Source organism: Anomaloglossus baeobatrachus, chromosome 1 (genome assembly GCF_048569485.1).
Source record: "Anomaloglossus baeobatrachus isolate aAnoBae1 chromosome 1, aAnoBae1.hap1, whole genome shotgun sequence".
NCBI classification, from domain to species: Eukaryota; Metazoa; Chordata; class Amphibia; order Anura; family Aromobatidae; genus Anomaloglossus; species Anomaloglossus baeobatrachus.
Window position 1 is genome coordinate 141,048,602 of NC_134353.1, and position 14,993 is coordinate 141,063,594.

The 14,993-nt window shown below is 50.0% G+C and overlaps 1 protein-coding gene across 1 annotated transcript in view; it reads left to right on the forward strand.

The window, feature by feature from the left end:
• VPS37A (VPS37A subunit of ESCRT-I) overlaps window positions 1-14,993 on the forward strand; it is an 86,778-nt gene that overhangs the window by 47,702 nt on the left and 24,083 nt on the right. The window contains exon 6 of the mRNA XM_075334424.1: window positions 4,481-4,551. Within this exon, the coding sequence (XP_075190539.1) occupies window positions 4,481-4,551 (71 nt within the window). The remainder of the gene's footprint in view (window positions 1-4,480; window positions 4,552-14,993) is intronic.

Sequence of the window (14,993 nt, forward strand, 5' to 3'; positions counted from 1 at the left end):
AGTGGTCAAGGAATAGGCTCATTCACCAAAGGTGGACCCTCCGGTGTCTAGACTCTCAGCCCGGACAGTTGTATCAGTGGCTGATGGCACCTCTCTTAAGGATTCCACTGTCCGCCAGGTTGACCTTCTGGCCAAATCTGTATAGAGGCGGCAGGGGCCTCGTTCTCCCCATCTTTTGCAGCAGTGCGGGCTCTCAAAGCCATCTCTGCTTCTCTAGAGGAGATGCATTCCCTCACCAGGGACTCTATGCCCGAAATGGTTGCCTTAACTTCCAGGCTTCAGTCTTTTCATCCTATGCCATGTCTGCCATGCTGGAGACTCTCACCGCACTGCGGTGGCCTCGGCTAATTCCCTCTCTATCCGCAGGATCCTGTGGCTTCGAGAGTGGAAGGCAGATGCTTCTAAAGAAGTTCCTTGCTGGACTCCCTTTTGCTGGGACCAGACTATTCGGTGAACAACTGGATGAAATTATTAAGGAAGCTTTTGAAAGGAAGAGTACTTCCATGCCACAAACCTAAACCAGGAAACCTGTCCAGGGCAGGAACCAGTCGAGGTTTCGTTCCTTTCGTTCCTCCAACTGGTCGTCTTCTAGGCCCTCGGCCTCGTCCACTAACTCAGCCAAGGATCGTAAACCCAACTGGCGCACGAAGCCGCGTCCTCAGAAGACCGCAGGAGCTGCTGCCACTAAGTCAGCCTCCTCCTGGCTATCTGGCCGCGCCAGCAACGTCCTTGGTTGGTGGCAGGTTCTCCCACTTTGGCGACGTGTGGTTATAACACGTCTCCGATCAGTGGGTGCGGGATATCATCTCCCACGGCTACAGGATAGAATTCTATCCAGCCCGCCAAACAGATTTTTTCTGTCAACTCCCCCCTGCTCCAAGGCCGCCGCCTTCTCACAGGCCGTGGCATTCTTGCAGGCCAATGGAGTAATTGTACCGGTTCCCGACTGGGAACGGTTCTGAGATTTCTACTCAAATCTCTTCCTAGTCCCCGAAAAGGACGGTGCCTTCCGACCTGGATCTCAAGCTTCTCAACAAGCATGTTCAGGTGCGGCATTTTCGCATGGAGTCTCTGCGATCAGTCAATGACCCAAGGAGATTTCCTAGCATCCATCGACATCAGAGATGCCTATCTGCATGTGCCAATCGCAGTTTCACACCAGCGTTGGCTACGTTTTGCAATCGGAGTGGAACATTTCCAATTCGTGGCTCTTCCCTTGGGGTTAGCCACGGCCCCTCGAGTATTCTCAAGGTCATGGCAGCAGTGATTGCGGTCCTGCACCTCCAGGGGTTGGCAGTGATCCTTTTGTCCTGGACGACCTTCTAGCAGGGCTTCATCCAGTGCAGACTGTTAGCGGAGTGCCTCGCTCACTCTCGCCACTCTAGCCAATTCGGGTGGCTTGTCATTCTGTCCAAGTCCACTCTGACTCCGACCCAGAAGCTCACGTACCCAGGGACGCAATTCGAGACTCTGCCGGCACTTGTGAAGCTGCCCTTAGTCAAACAGCAGTCCCTCCTCTGGCGGTGCGCTCTTTGCTGAGGCCCCGACGTCGTTCCATCAGGCACCTAATGCAGGTGCTGGGTCAGATGGTGGCGTCAATGGAAGCGGTTCCCTTGCCCAGTTCCATCTGCGTCCTCTGCAGCTGGACATTTTCCGCTGTTGGAACAAGCGGACTTCCTCCTTCCACGGGTTGGTGGCTTCGCCACAGACCAGGGGCTCCTTTCAGTGGTGGCTTCGGCCCCTCTCTCTTTAGGGACGCTCTTTCCTGGCCCCGTCCCGGGTGATCCTCACCACGGATCCCAGTCTATCCGGCTGGGGAGCAGTATATCTCCACCATGGAGTGCAGGGAACTTGGACTCTGTCCGAATCAGCCCTCTCGATCAATGTGGTGGAAATCAGAGCTGTGCTTCTAGCTCTCTTAGCCTTTCACCATCTGTTGGCGGCCAGGCACATTCGAGTCCAGTCAGACAACGCGACAGCGTTTGCCTACATCAACCAACAGGGCGGGACACTCAGCCGCCTGGCAATGTTGGAGGTTCAACGCATCCTTCAGTGGACGGAGGACTCCAAGTCCACCATATCCGCAGTCCACATCCCAGACGTGGAAAACTGGGAGGCAGATTATCTCAGCCGTCAAACCGTGGACAGCGGCGAGTGGGCTCTGCATCCGGCAGTGTTTCGGTCAATCTGCCGCAAGTAGGGCTCTCCGGACGTGGATCTTCGCTCCACGATCCTCAGGCTTTTGCAGCAGACGCACTGGTTCAAGATTGGTCCCAGCTTCGTCTGTCTTACGTGTTTCACCCTCTAGCTCTTGCCCAGAGTCCTGCGCAAGATCAGAATGGAGGGCTGTCGGGTCATTCTCATTGCTCCAGACTGACCCAGGCGAGCTTGGTACCCTGACCTGCTCCATCTGTCCGTAGAGGTGCCATGGCATCTCCCGGAATTTCAAGACCTTCTCTCACAAGGTCCGTCTTTCCGCCAGAATCCTGCTCTCAGATTGACGACGTGGCTCTTGAGTCCTGGATCTTGACGACTTCTGGTATTCCTCCTGAAGTCATCTCCACTATGACTCGGGCTCGGAAGTATCCCTTGGCCAAAATCTATCACAGGACCTGGAGAATTTTCCTGTCCTGGTGTCATTCTTCCGGCCATGCTTCTTGGCCTTTTTGCCTTGCCGACCCTCCTGTCCCTTCTACAGTCCGGTCTGCAGCTAGGACTATCCCTCAATTCCCTCAAGGGACAGGTCTCGGCTCTGTCAGTGTTGTTCCAGCGGCGTATCGCCCGGCTGTCTCAGGTGCGCTCCTTCATGCAGGGCGCATCTCACATCATTCCGCCTTACCGGCGGCCTTTGGAGCCCTGGGACCTTAATCCGGTCCTCACGGCTTCCGGAAACCCCCCTTTGAGCCTCTTAGGGAGGTTTTCTTTGTCTTGTCTTTCACAGAAAGTGGTCTTTCTAGTGGCCATAACTTCCCTCAAGAGAGTCTCTGATTTGGCTGCACTCTCTTCGGAGTCACCTTTTCTGGTTTTTCATCAAGACAAGGTGGTTCTCCGTCCGACTCCGGACTTCTCCCTAAGGTGGTTTCTGCTTCCACCTTAACCGGGACATTTCCCTGCCTTCCTTTTGTCCGGCTCCTGTTCATCGCTTTGAAAAGGCGTTGCATACTCTGGATCTGGTGCGGGCGCTCCGGATCTATGTGTCTCGCACCGCTGTTCTTAGGCGGTGCACCTCTCTTTTTGTGCTGACCTTGGTCAGCGTAAGGGCCTCTCGGCATCTAAGCCGACCCTAGCTCGTTGGATTAGGTCGGCCATTTCCGATACCTACCAGTGTACTCAAGTGCCTCTCCCGCCGGGGATCAAGGCACACTTGACCAGAGCTGTCGGTGCCTCTTGGGCTTTCAGGCACCAGGCTATGGCTCAGCAGGTCTGTCAGGCTGCCACTTGGACTAGCCTGCATACCTTTTCGAAGCACTACCAAGTGCATGCTCATGCTTCGGCAGATGCGAGCTTGGGCAGACGCATCCTTCAGGCAGCTGTCGCCCATTTGTGAAGTTAGGTTTCGCCTACTTCTCAGTTTTTCTGTTTATTCCCACCCATGGACTGCTTTGGAACATCCCATGGTCTGGGTCTCCCATAAGGAACGATGAAGAAAAAGAGAATTTTGTTTACTTACCGTAAATTCTTTTTCTTATAGTTCCGACATGGGAGACCCAGCACCCTCCCTGTTGCCTTTTGGCAGTTTTCTTGTTCCGTGTGTTTTCACCGGCTGTTGTTGTAGACAGAGGCTCCGGTTGTTCCGGTTTTTGCTCTATCTCTACTTGTGGGTGGATGTCCTCCTTCAGCTTTTGCACTAAACTGGCTATATTTGGTTATCCAGGGGGTGTATATGCTAGGAGGGAGGAGCTACACTTTTTAGTGTAGTACTTTGTGTGTCCTCCGGAGGCAGAAGCTTTACACCCATGGTCTGGGTCTCCCATGTCGGAACTATAAGAAAAAGAATTTACGGTAAGTAAACAAAATTCTCTTTATTCTTCAGAAGATAGATTTATAATGAGAGGTAAATTGTAAAGTTGATATAGCCACATGAACGTATAGAGAAAACGGCACTCACCAGTTATTGCTGTGCAGGGAATTCTTTATTCAAATGTGGAGATTCATAGGGCTGGCGGGGAGGGAGTGGACCACCCGACACGTCAGACCACGGCAGTTTCGCACTTTCTCTCAGTGCTTTAGCTGAGACCATCACCATACCATGAAGGGTATCACATATAGTTATATAATGCAGGATTCATCATTGACTAAAGCTGATGGTTGCAGCTGCTCTCCTTGTTTTCTCTGCACAGGTCACTAAGCATGCCCAGACAAAAAAATAATTAAAAATAAAAACAGATTTGAAAAACACTTTTACACTTTTTTTCTTGTATTTTTCTGTTGTTTTGTGTACATTGCAGTGCACTCACCAGTACCTGTATGTATTTCTTAGGTGGGTATGAATGGCTTTACCTACAAGATGCCTGATCTCCCAGAAACCTTTCCTGAGCTGTCAGATTTCAGGTCTGTATTTATACACTCACATTCATGTATATACATGTACACACAATGCTAACGCTCCCAGCGTTCACAGTAATTGGAGGTTTTGTTGCTCTTTTCTCATCCGTTTTTCAAGACGCAAAACTTTTTTTTTCTTTTTTTTTTAATTTCTTTAGTTGACATAGTTGTATGAGGGCTTGTTTTTTGCAGGACGAGTAGTTTTGAGTGACACCATGTATTTTACAATACAATTTACTGGGAAACCGAATAAAACTGCGGTGAAATTGGGAGGGAAAAAAAGCAATTCCGCCATATCTTCTTTTGTTTTTGTTTTTTTTTATTTTGTTTTGAGAGCTTTAGGCTATGTGCGCACTAGGTGTTTTTCAGGTGCGTTTTTGTGTGTTTTTCGGCTCCAAACTGCATGACTTTGCTTCCCAAGCAAAGTCTATAGCGGGCTTTACACGCTACAATATCGTTAATGATTTATCGTCGGGGTCACGTCGTTAATGACGCACATCCGGCGTCATTAACGATATCGCAGCGTGTGACACTTTTGTGCGACCTTAAATGATCGCAAAAGCGGTCAAAATCGTTTGCCGCGGAGAGGTTGTCCTAAAACAAAAAATCGTTCTCTTCTAATTAACCATGTTGTTCCTCGTTCCTGCGGCAGCACACATCGCTGTGTGTGACACCGCAGGAGCGAGGAACATCTCCTTACCTGCGGCCGCCCGCAATGAGGAAGGAAGGAGGTGGGCGGGATGTTACGTCCCGCTCATCTCCGCCCCTCCGCTTCTATTGGACGCCTGCCGTGTGACGTCGCTGTGACGCCACACAACCAGCCCCCTTAAAAAGGAGGCGGATCGCCGACCAGAGCGACGTCGCAGGGCAGGTAAGTCCGTGTGACGGGGGGTGCGATTTTGTGCGCAACGGGCAGCGATATGCCAGTGTCGCACAAACGATGTGGGCGGGTATATCTGTACCAATATTGCAGCGCATAAAGCTTGCTTAAGACTTCATTTTTGGTGTCCGCACACAACTTTTTTTTTTTTTTTAAGCTGCGTTTTTGAGCTAAAAAAAATAAATAAATAAAAAATGGACATGTCAATTCTTTCCTGCATTTTACTGCGTTTTCCCCCCATGCAATGCATTGGAAAAACACAGAGATCAAAAGCGCAGCCAAACGTTTTTACTGCTGTTTTTGCCGCGGGTGCATTTTTGTGCGTTTTTTGGGGCCAAAGACGCAGCTTTTTTGAGAAGTGCAAAAACATCCTAGTGCGCACATAGCCTTATTGTACTGTTACAATGACCTGACATTATTTTCCAGGTCATGATTATGGCAATACCAAACTTGTATAGCTTTTCCTTTTTTATATTAGAAGTTTAAAAAAAAAAAAAAAAAAAAGTCCTTTTTTGAGACCCGTAATTTTTTTTTTTTTTTCATCCTTCTCTCGATGGAGCTGTGTGAGAACGTCTTTTTCATGTGTCTAGCCGATGGTTTTTATTGATACCATTTTATGATGAATATTATGTTTTCATCACTTTTATTGCATTTTTTTACGACCTAGGTTTTTTTTTTACGACCTAGGACGTATATTTACGTCTTAGGTTGCCCCCGCCACGGTAACTACTATCTGATCAGCAGACATGTGTGGATGGATCCGTTCCTGTTAACCCCTTAGATTGCACTGTCAAAATTTGACAGCATGCTCTAATGCGCTCCGGCAGGGATTGCGCCGTTTCCCGCGATAATAGGTTTATATGGCATCGTAGGGTCACAGGATGACTCCTGTCTAGAGTCGAGCGATGTTCGAGTCAAACGGTTCGCCAATTTCAAATTCGAGTGATTTTGGTCGGTGTTCGAGTCGTTCGACGAACTCGAACGATTTGCTTTAAGTTCGGTAGTTCGAGTTACGTTCAATAAGGGCTCGATTACCAAAAAGCGTATCTAGTTACCAGCTTGCTTTTTACTGTAATACTGTGAGTCAATGTGAATCATGATATTATCAAAATTCAGCGTATAGTGTGCGGGGGGACGGGGGTTTAGATCAGTGCTGCTGCTGAGTGTAGAAAGAATGGCAATCGCCATTTTTTTTTTCTCCTAACCGCGTGTACAGTGGGGCGGGCCAGGCTGTCAGCCAATCACAGACAGACACACACAGCAAAGTAGATTTTTGCCAAACAAGCAAGGGCATGTGTCATTGGCTGTGCATGTCACATGTTTTGGCTCTATAAGATCCGGCCATTTTCCCCGTCGCCGCCATTATCTCTCTCTTGCGGGTGGGTGACAGTCACCGCTCCAGCTGCTGCTGTGTGCGCTATAGACATACAGTGCAATCTACACTTCGCTTTAAGGATTAGGGACTACTTTTAATTTCAGCCCTTTTCAGGGCTACATTACAGCTGTTCATAGCCATTGTTGCTAGGCAGATCTGTGCCAGCGCTGTGCAGGGGTTTCTATAACAGCGTCTGGCTAAATCAGCTCAGGCAATTCCTTGGGGCATTGTTTCATTGGCAGGGATAGAAAGTGAAGCTTCCTTTCCTGTCAAGCTAGTTACAGCACCTGTGCATTCTACACACCTGTCCATTTTTGCTACGCAATTTTAATTGCAAACAGTGCTGCCACTTTTAGGGGCATATTTTCATTGTCTGGGATAGTCAGTGTTGGTTCTTCAGCTGTCAATAAAGCTAGACCACCTCTGCAATCTACACCACCTCTCCATTTTTTGCTACGACATTTTAAGTGTGCAATCTGGTCACAAATAAATTGAGTGGCAAAAGGACAGATGCTGGCGGAAAGGGGAACAAAGTTTGTGTCCGTGGGGTAGGTGGTAAAGCTACAGTAACATCTGCTGAAGAAAGGCCATCTTCCAGCAAAAGTAAGATGTCTACTACTTTCCGTGGACAATCTGATGTGATCCCTTTTTTACAGAACCGACCAACTCTACCAAAGGTAGATGATGCACAAAAAAAGCACATGCTTGAATGGATCTCAAGTGCTCCATCAAGTGGCCTCTCCTCCACCTCAACTTCAACATCCAAAAAACTCCAGTCCTCTGAGTTGTCACCCCAATCACACTTGCTTTCTACCAGCTCTGAAGTCTCCACCCGCCCTGCAGAGTATGGGGTAACAGAGATGGTTGAGTCTGCAGAGCTGTTCAGTCACACTATAGCCTGGGAATCTGCTGGAGTTCTGCTCCAAAGCTACAGTGAGTCCAGATCAGGAAATGATCTGCAGTGATGACCAGAAGCTTTGTTTGTAAGATTCAGGCCCTGATGAAGAAGTTTCTGAGCATAATGTAGACCCTCATTCCCAAACTATAACTACTCTTGGTGGAGACAATGAGGAACATACTGATGACGATGAAACTTAGATACCTGATTGGAATGACAACTTAACTATTCAGTCAGGGCAGGAAGAGGTTGGGTCTGAGGATGAGGGGAGTGCAAACACACAGCTTGATGAGGTTGTAGATCCCACTTACTGTCAACCCACAGTCAGGCACTCGAGGAGGTCAGCAGAGGCGGTGGAGGGGGATGCGACTGACGACGAGGTTAGCTTGCACCTTCCTGGACACAGACTGAGTACTTGAAGCACGTCAACAACTGCATTCTCGGCCACAACTCTTCCTCTGAGCACAAGTCGTGGTGGGTCTGCAGGTCGCATGGGTTCAAAGCCTTGCCTAGCCTTTTTTGACATCGCAAAGGATCTACCAAATCATGTCATCTGTAAGATTTGTCGCCAATCTCTAAGTAGAGGCCAAAAGCTCACTAGGTTGACTACTTCGTCCATGAACCGTCACATGAATAACAAGCATAAGTCCCAGTGGGAAGCTCACTGCTACAATGTGGCCTAGCGGAGCAGGCCAACCACCGTTTGCCCCCTTCAAGTGCATCCATGCGCTCTTCATCCTCTATGACTGTGGGGACAGCATTCCCACATGCTTTGCGACGCAGACCTTCCACCTCTTTAACCGCACTAGACAGTGTGATTGGCAAGTCGACAGTTGTTTTGGAAGGGGAAACAGGTGTTGGTGTAGAGCTCTCTCAGACATCGAGAGCACAACCTTTGGATGAAGGCAACATCATGTCTCCGCCTGCACTTTCCTCACAGACGAGCAGTTTTCATGGGACACCCTACTTAACGCCATCTCAGCACAGCAGCCAGCCCTCGGTCCCTTAGATGTGGACAAGTAAAAGGCCATTTCCTCCTAGCCATGACAAAGCTAAGAGGTTGACTTTCACCCTCTGCAAGCTGTTGGCTACAGAAATGCTGCCTTTCCGCCTGGTGGACACACAGGATTTTCGAGACCTTATGACCGTCGCAGTGCCCCAGTACCAGATGCCCAGTCGCCACTACTTCTCCAAGAAAGGTGTGCCTGCGCTACACCAGCATGTCGCACACAACATCACCGCTTCCTTGAGAAACTTTGTGTGTGACAGGGTGCATTTCACCACTGATACTTGGACCAGTAAGCATGGCCAGGGGTGTTACATCTTTCGGACTGGGCACTGGGTAGCTATGGTGAGAGATGGAGAAGGGTCTGCTGTACAAGTCTTGCCGTCCCCACGAGTTGTGTGTCAATCCTCTGTATGTAGAAGTTCCTCCACTGCTTCTGCCTCCTCAACCTCGTCTTTGTCCTCCACCTCCACCCAAACCCTGTGTGATCAGGCCACCTGCGTTGTAACTGCGCACAAGGAATCCCGCACACCTCCTTACTATGATGGCAGCAGAGCTGAATGGCATCAGGCGGTCTTTACGTTGAAATGTCTGGGAAATGTGAGTCACACAGCTGAGGAGTTGTGGTCAGCTCTGGAAAGCAAGTTTCGTAAATGGTTGTCTCCACTCAACCTGCAGCCAGGGAAGGCCGTTTGCGACAATGCTGCAAACCTGGGTGCGGCCCTTCGCCGGGGCAAGGTGACCCACGTGCCTTGTATGGCTCACGTGTTGAACCTTGTTTTCCAGCAATTTTTAACCCACTATCCCGGCCTAGATGGGCTTCTGCACAGGGCACGGTCACTATGTGCTCTCTTCCACCGTTCAAACGGCGCAGCTGACCGACTTGCATCGCTACAGAAGTCTTTCGGCCTGCCGGTTCACCGCCTGAAATGCGATGTGGCGACACGCTGGAATTCGACTCTCTACATGTTGCAGCGACTGTGGCAGCACCGCAGAGCCCTGGTGCAATACGTTATGACGTATAGCCTGGGCTAACTAGATGCAGAGGTGGGGCAGATCATGCTGATGGAGTGGTCTGAGATCAAGGACCTATGCACACTTCTGCACAGTTTCGAGATGGCAACGAATATGTTTAGCGCTGACAATGCCATTATCAGCATGACCATTCCAGTCCTTTACATGCTGGAGCAAACTCTAAACAGTATTCGGAGTCAGGTGGTGGGACAAGAGGAAGGGGAGGAAGTACAGGAGGATTCATATGCGGAAGGGATACCAAGATCTACAAGGTCCAGACGTTCATCATTACCAAGGCGGCAGTCATGGGACGGTGGGGAGAGAGATTAGCAAGGGCGCATGGTAGCAGCCAAACTGTTGAGGAACGTGCAGGAGCCCAGGAAGAAATGGAGGACGAACTGGCAATGGGCATGGAAGACTCAGCAGATAAGGGAGACCTTGATCAAATTTCGGTTGTTCGAGGTAGGGGGGGGAGATGTCAGAGGAAGGAAGCACGGTTATCACCTCGCCGGCACAAACACAGCAAGGACTTGGTCCGCATGGATGCGCAAGACACATGAGCGCCTTCTTGCTGCACTACCTACAACATGACCCTCGGATTGTCCGAATTAGAAGTAATGCTGACTGCTGGGTTGCCACACTCTTAGATCCCCGGTACATGTCAAGATTTGCCGAAATAATTCCAGCCATAGAAAGGGATGCACATATGCAGGCGTATCAGCAGAAGCTGTTATGCAATGTTAGCTCGGCTTTTCCACTAAACGCCAGTGGTGCACGGAGTGAATCTCACAGTTGTACCTTGCCAAACATGGTACTGTCTCGTCATTATCAGTCAAACCGTACAAGCAACACCGTATCTGGTGGTAACACCAATTTTATGGAATCGTTTCATGATTTTTTTTAGACCATCCTTTGCAAGGCCACAAGAGACAAGAAGTCTGAAACATAATCAACGGCTGGAGAGGATGATACAGGAGTATCTCCAAGTGAATATAGATGCCATGACTCTGCAACTGGAGCCTTGCTCATTTTGGGCTTCCAACCTTGAAAAATGGCCTGAGCTCGACACTTACGCCTTGGAGATCTTGTCGTGTCCCGCAGCCAGCGTCGTCTCTGAACGGGTCTTCAGTGCTGCTGGGTGTGTGCTGACAGATAAGCGCACGCGTCTGTCCAGTGACAATGTGGACAGACTAACGTTCATCAAGATGAACAAGTCCTATATCTGCAAGGACTTTTCTACCCCTGTGTCATCCTGGGGAGAGTAAAGTTTGGCGTATTTTTGAATGTACTTGATGCAAATCAACAGGTCAAGTTTGCAACTGGGGGACAAGTGATGCCACTGAAATGGTGTGTGTGGCCCAATTTTTGGAAAAAAAGGGAGACTCTGCTTGGAGTCCCCTTGCTATGTTTTACATGATTTTAGAAGGGCATGACATGCCTATATCTGTCTCTCCTCTTTTTACTTGTCCAGCTCTTTTGTTCCAGCATGACTATATGTCCTTGTCACTTTTCCATGTGTTTGTAGTGTCTTGTGAGTTGTTTGTCACCTTTTGGACACCTTTAGAAGGTGTTTTCTATGTGTTTGTATGTGTTTCTGTTTGCCTGCCATTGTTTTCAATGGGGTTCGAATGGGTTCGCCGAACTGAGCCGCCGTTCGACGAACCGAACCGAACTCGAACATTAGGGGGGGTGGCGCAACACTACTCCTGTTGCTGCCATGACATGTTTCCTGTGAATGGCGGCAGAGCGTCGGCACTTACAATAATGCAGCATTTCTGCTGATCAAAGCGATGCTGAAGCACCACTTAGATAAAAGTAAAATATACATGTTTGGTATCTACATACATATACTGACCTGGGGAATCCCAATGCCAAGTCAGTTTTACCATATAGTGAACATGGTAAGTAAAAAAAAAAACCCCCACAAAATAATTGTGCAATTGCACTTTTTTTTTTTTTTGTTTTTTGCAATTTCACTTCACTTACATTTTTTTTTTCCCTGCTTTTCAGTACACTATATGGTAAAACTAATGGCTTCAATCAAAAGTACAACTCATCCCGCTGAGAACAAGCCCTCGTATGTTTACATTGATGTAAAAAAGTAGATTTTGGGTACTCACCGTAAAATCTCTTTCTTGGAGCCTTCATTGGGGGACACAGAGACTATGGGTTGTATGCTGCTGCCACTAGGAGGCGACACTATGCAAAAAAAGGTAAACTCCTCCTATGCAGTATACACCCACCAACTGGCAATCATTCCTCAGTTAGTGAGAAGGCAATAGGAGACAACAAAGAAAGAACGAACAATCTTACAGAGGTGAACATTAGAATCAACATTCAACAGTAACATGTATCCAACACAAGGGCGGGTGCTGTGTCCCCCAATGAAGGCTCCAAGAAAGAGAATTTACGGTGAGTACCCAAAATCTACTTTTCTTTATCGCTTCATTGGGGGACACAGAGACCATGGGATGTCCTAAAGCAGTCCCACGGGTGGGTCTATAGTTACTTTCAGGGCTAACCTCGGTCCACTGCAGCCTGCAGAACGCGTCTACCGAGGCTCGCATCAGAGGATGCGAAAGTGTGGACCCTGTAGAACTTCGTGAAAGTGTGGAGCGAGGACCAGGTTGCAGCTTTGCAAAGCTGCAACGCTGGAGCGTGGTGACGGACCGCCCAAGAGGCTCCCACCGCCCTGGTGGAATGGGCCGTAATCCTGAATCCGCGCTCTGCCCCTTACCCGGTAGGCTTCTAGTACGGCAGAACGGATCCATCGCGCAATGGAGGACTTGGAAGCGGGGAGGCCTCTGCGCGGACCGGTTGGAAGCACGAATAGAGAATCTGACCTTCTGAAATGAGACGTCCTGGAAATGTACAGGCGGAGGGTTCTGACCAAGTCCAGCTTGTGGAGAAGAATCTCACGAGGGTGAGATGGGTTCGGGCAAAAGGAGGGAAGAACAATGTCTTCGTTAAGGTGGAAAGAGGAGACCACCTTCGGAAGAAAGGACGGTACCTGCCGAAGAACTACCTTATCCTGGTGGAAGACGAGATAGGGGGAGCGGCAGGAAAGCGCCGTTAGTTCAGATACATGCCTGATTGACGTGATGGCAACTAAGAAGGCGACTTTCCAAGAAAGGAACATTAGAGACACCTCCTGAATAGGTTCAAAGGGGGAATACTGAAGAACGGACAGAACTAAGTTGAGGTCCCAAGGCTCCACTGGAGGCTGGACAGGGGAAACAGAATGAGCGGCCCCTTGGATGAATGTGCGAACCTGTGAGCGAGAGGCTATCCTCTTCTGAAAGAGAATGGAAAGAGCAGACACCTTCCCCTTTGGAGAGCTGAGTGCCAACCCCGCATCCAGACCAGACTGCAGGAAAGACAGCAGAACTGGTAAGGAGAAGGTCATGGTTGCGACCTGGTTAGCTTCACACCAGCGGAAGTAGGCCTTCCACGTACGGTGGTATATGCGGGAGGAGGAGGGTTTCCGTGCTCTAATCATTGTTTGGACGACCCTTTCTGAGAATCCCGAGGAAGTTAGTACTGCGGCTTCAACAGCCATGCCGTTAAATTGAGCGACTGTGAATTCTGGTGGAGGAATGGTCCCTGAGTGAGTAGGTCCGGGGTGTCTGGTAGTCTCCATGGGGCGTCGGCGAGAAGCTGCACGAGTTCTGCATACCATGGACGACGGGGCCAATCCGGGGCCACGAGAATCACCGGGACTCCTTCTGATTTGATCTTCTTGACTAATTTGGGGATGAGCGGTAGCGGGGGAAGAGGTACGGCAGAGAGAACTGCGACCAGGGGATCGCTAGGGCGTCCGTTGCGACCGCCAGTGGATCTCTTGCTCTGGACACGAACTGGGGCACCTTGTGGTTCCACCTGGAGGCCAGGAGGTCCACGTCGGGGGTCCCCCACCAGGAGCAGATGTGCTGGAAGATGCTGGGATTGAGGGACCACTCTCCCGCGTCGAGGCCTTCTCGGCTGAGGAAGTCGGCGGCCCAATTGTCCACTCCCGGAATGTGGACCGCTGAGATCACTGGAATGTTCTGTACGGCCCAGTCGAGGATCTGAGATACCGCCTTCATTGCCGCTCGGCTGCGTGTTCCGCCTTGGTGGTTTATGTAGGCCACATTTGTCGCATTTTCGGACTGTACCCGAATTGGGTGTCCTAGGAGCAGGGTCTCCCAGTGTAGGAGAGCCAATCGAACTGACCTGAGCTCCAGAATGTTTATGGGAAGGTTCGTTTCCGGCTCTGTCCAGCGACCTTGAACTGTAAGGTCTTCGAATGTGGCTCCCCAGCCTAGTAGACTGGCGTCTGTCGTAATGACCTTCCATCGAAGGGGAAGAAATGATCTCCCTTGGGGGATGAGGGGGGAGCGTTTCCACCATTCCAGTGACTCTCTGACTCGCGGAGGGAGCGCGACTGGGCGATCCAGGGAGTGAAGGGACTTGTTCCATCTTGATAGGAGACCCTGAAGAGGACGTGTATGGAATTGACTGTAGGGCACCGCTTCCATTGACGCCACCATTTTCCCGAGAATGCTCATGCAATACCGGAGAGAGCAATGGGGAGGGCGTTGGAGTTTCCAAATTCCCCTGAGAATAGCCGAGAGCTTGTCCTCGGGCAGGAGAACCTTCGCCTGTGCTTTGTCGAAGACCATGCCAAGGAATGAGATGCGTTGTGCCGGGATCAGAGATGACTTTGGTCTGTTGATCAACCAACCGAGACGGGTCAGAGTATCCAGGGTGATGCTGAGGCTTTCGCGACACTCCGATGCCGAGGGAGCTTTGATTAAAATGTCGTCCAGGTACGGGATGGCTAGGATTCCCCAGGTCCGAAGAATAGCCATGACGGTTGCCATTATCTTGGTGAAGACTCTGGGAGCCGTTGAGAGCCCGAATGGGAGAGCTGTGAATTGAAAGTGTTGATCCTGAACCGCGAAGCGTAAGAATCTCTGATGAGCTGGGAAGATCGGAATGTGAAGATAGGCGTCTTGAATGTCCACCGAACAAAGGAACTCCCCAGGTTCCATGGATGCAATCACTGAGCGTAGAGACTCCATGCGGAAGTGACGGAGACGGACACGCTTGTTGAGCCGCTTCAGGTCCAGAATGGGGCGGACGGTGCCATTCTTCTTTGGAACAACAAAAAGGTTTGAATAAAAACCCCGAAACCGGTCTTGAGAGGGGACGGGGGTGATGACCCCAGAATCTCGCATGAACTGGATGGCCGCGAAGAAACCCCTGGTGAGGGAGGGATCCTTGGGGGGTTTGG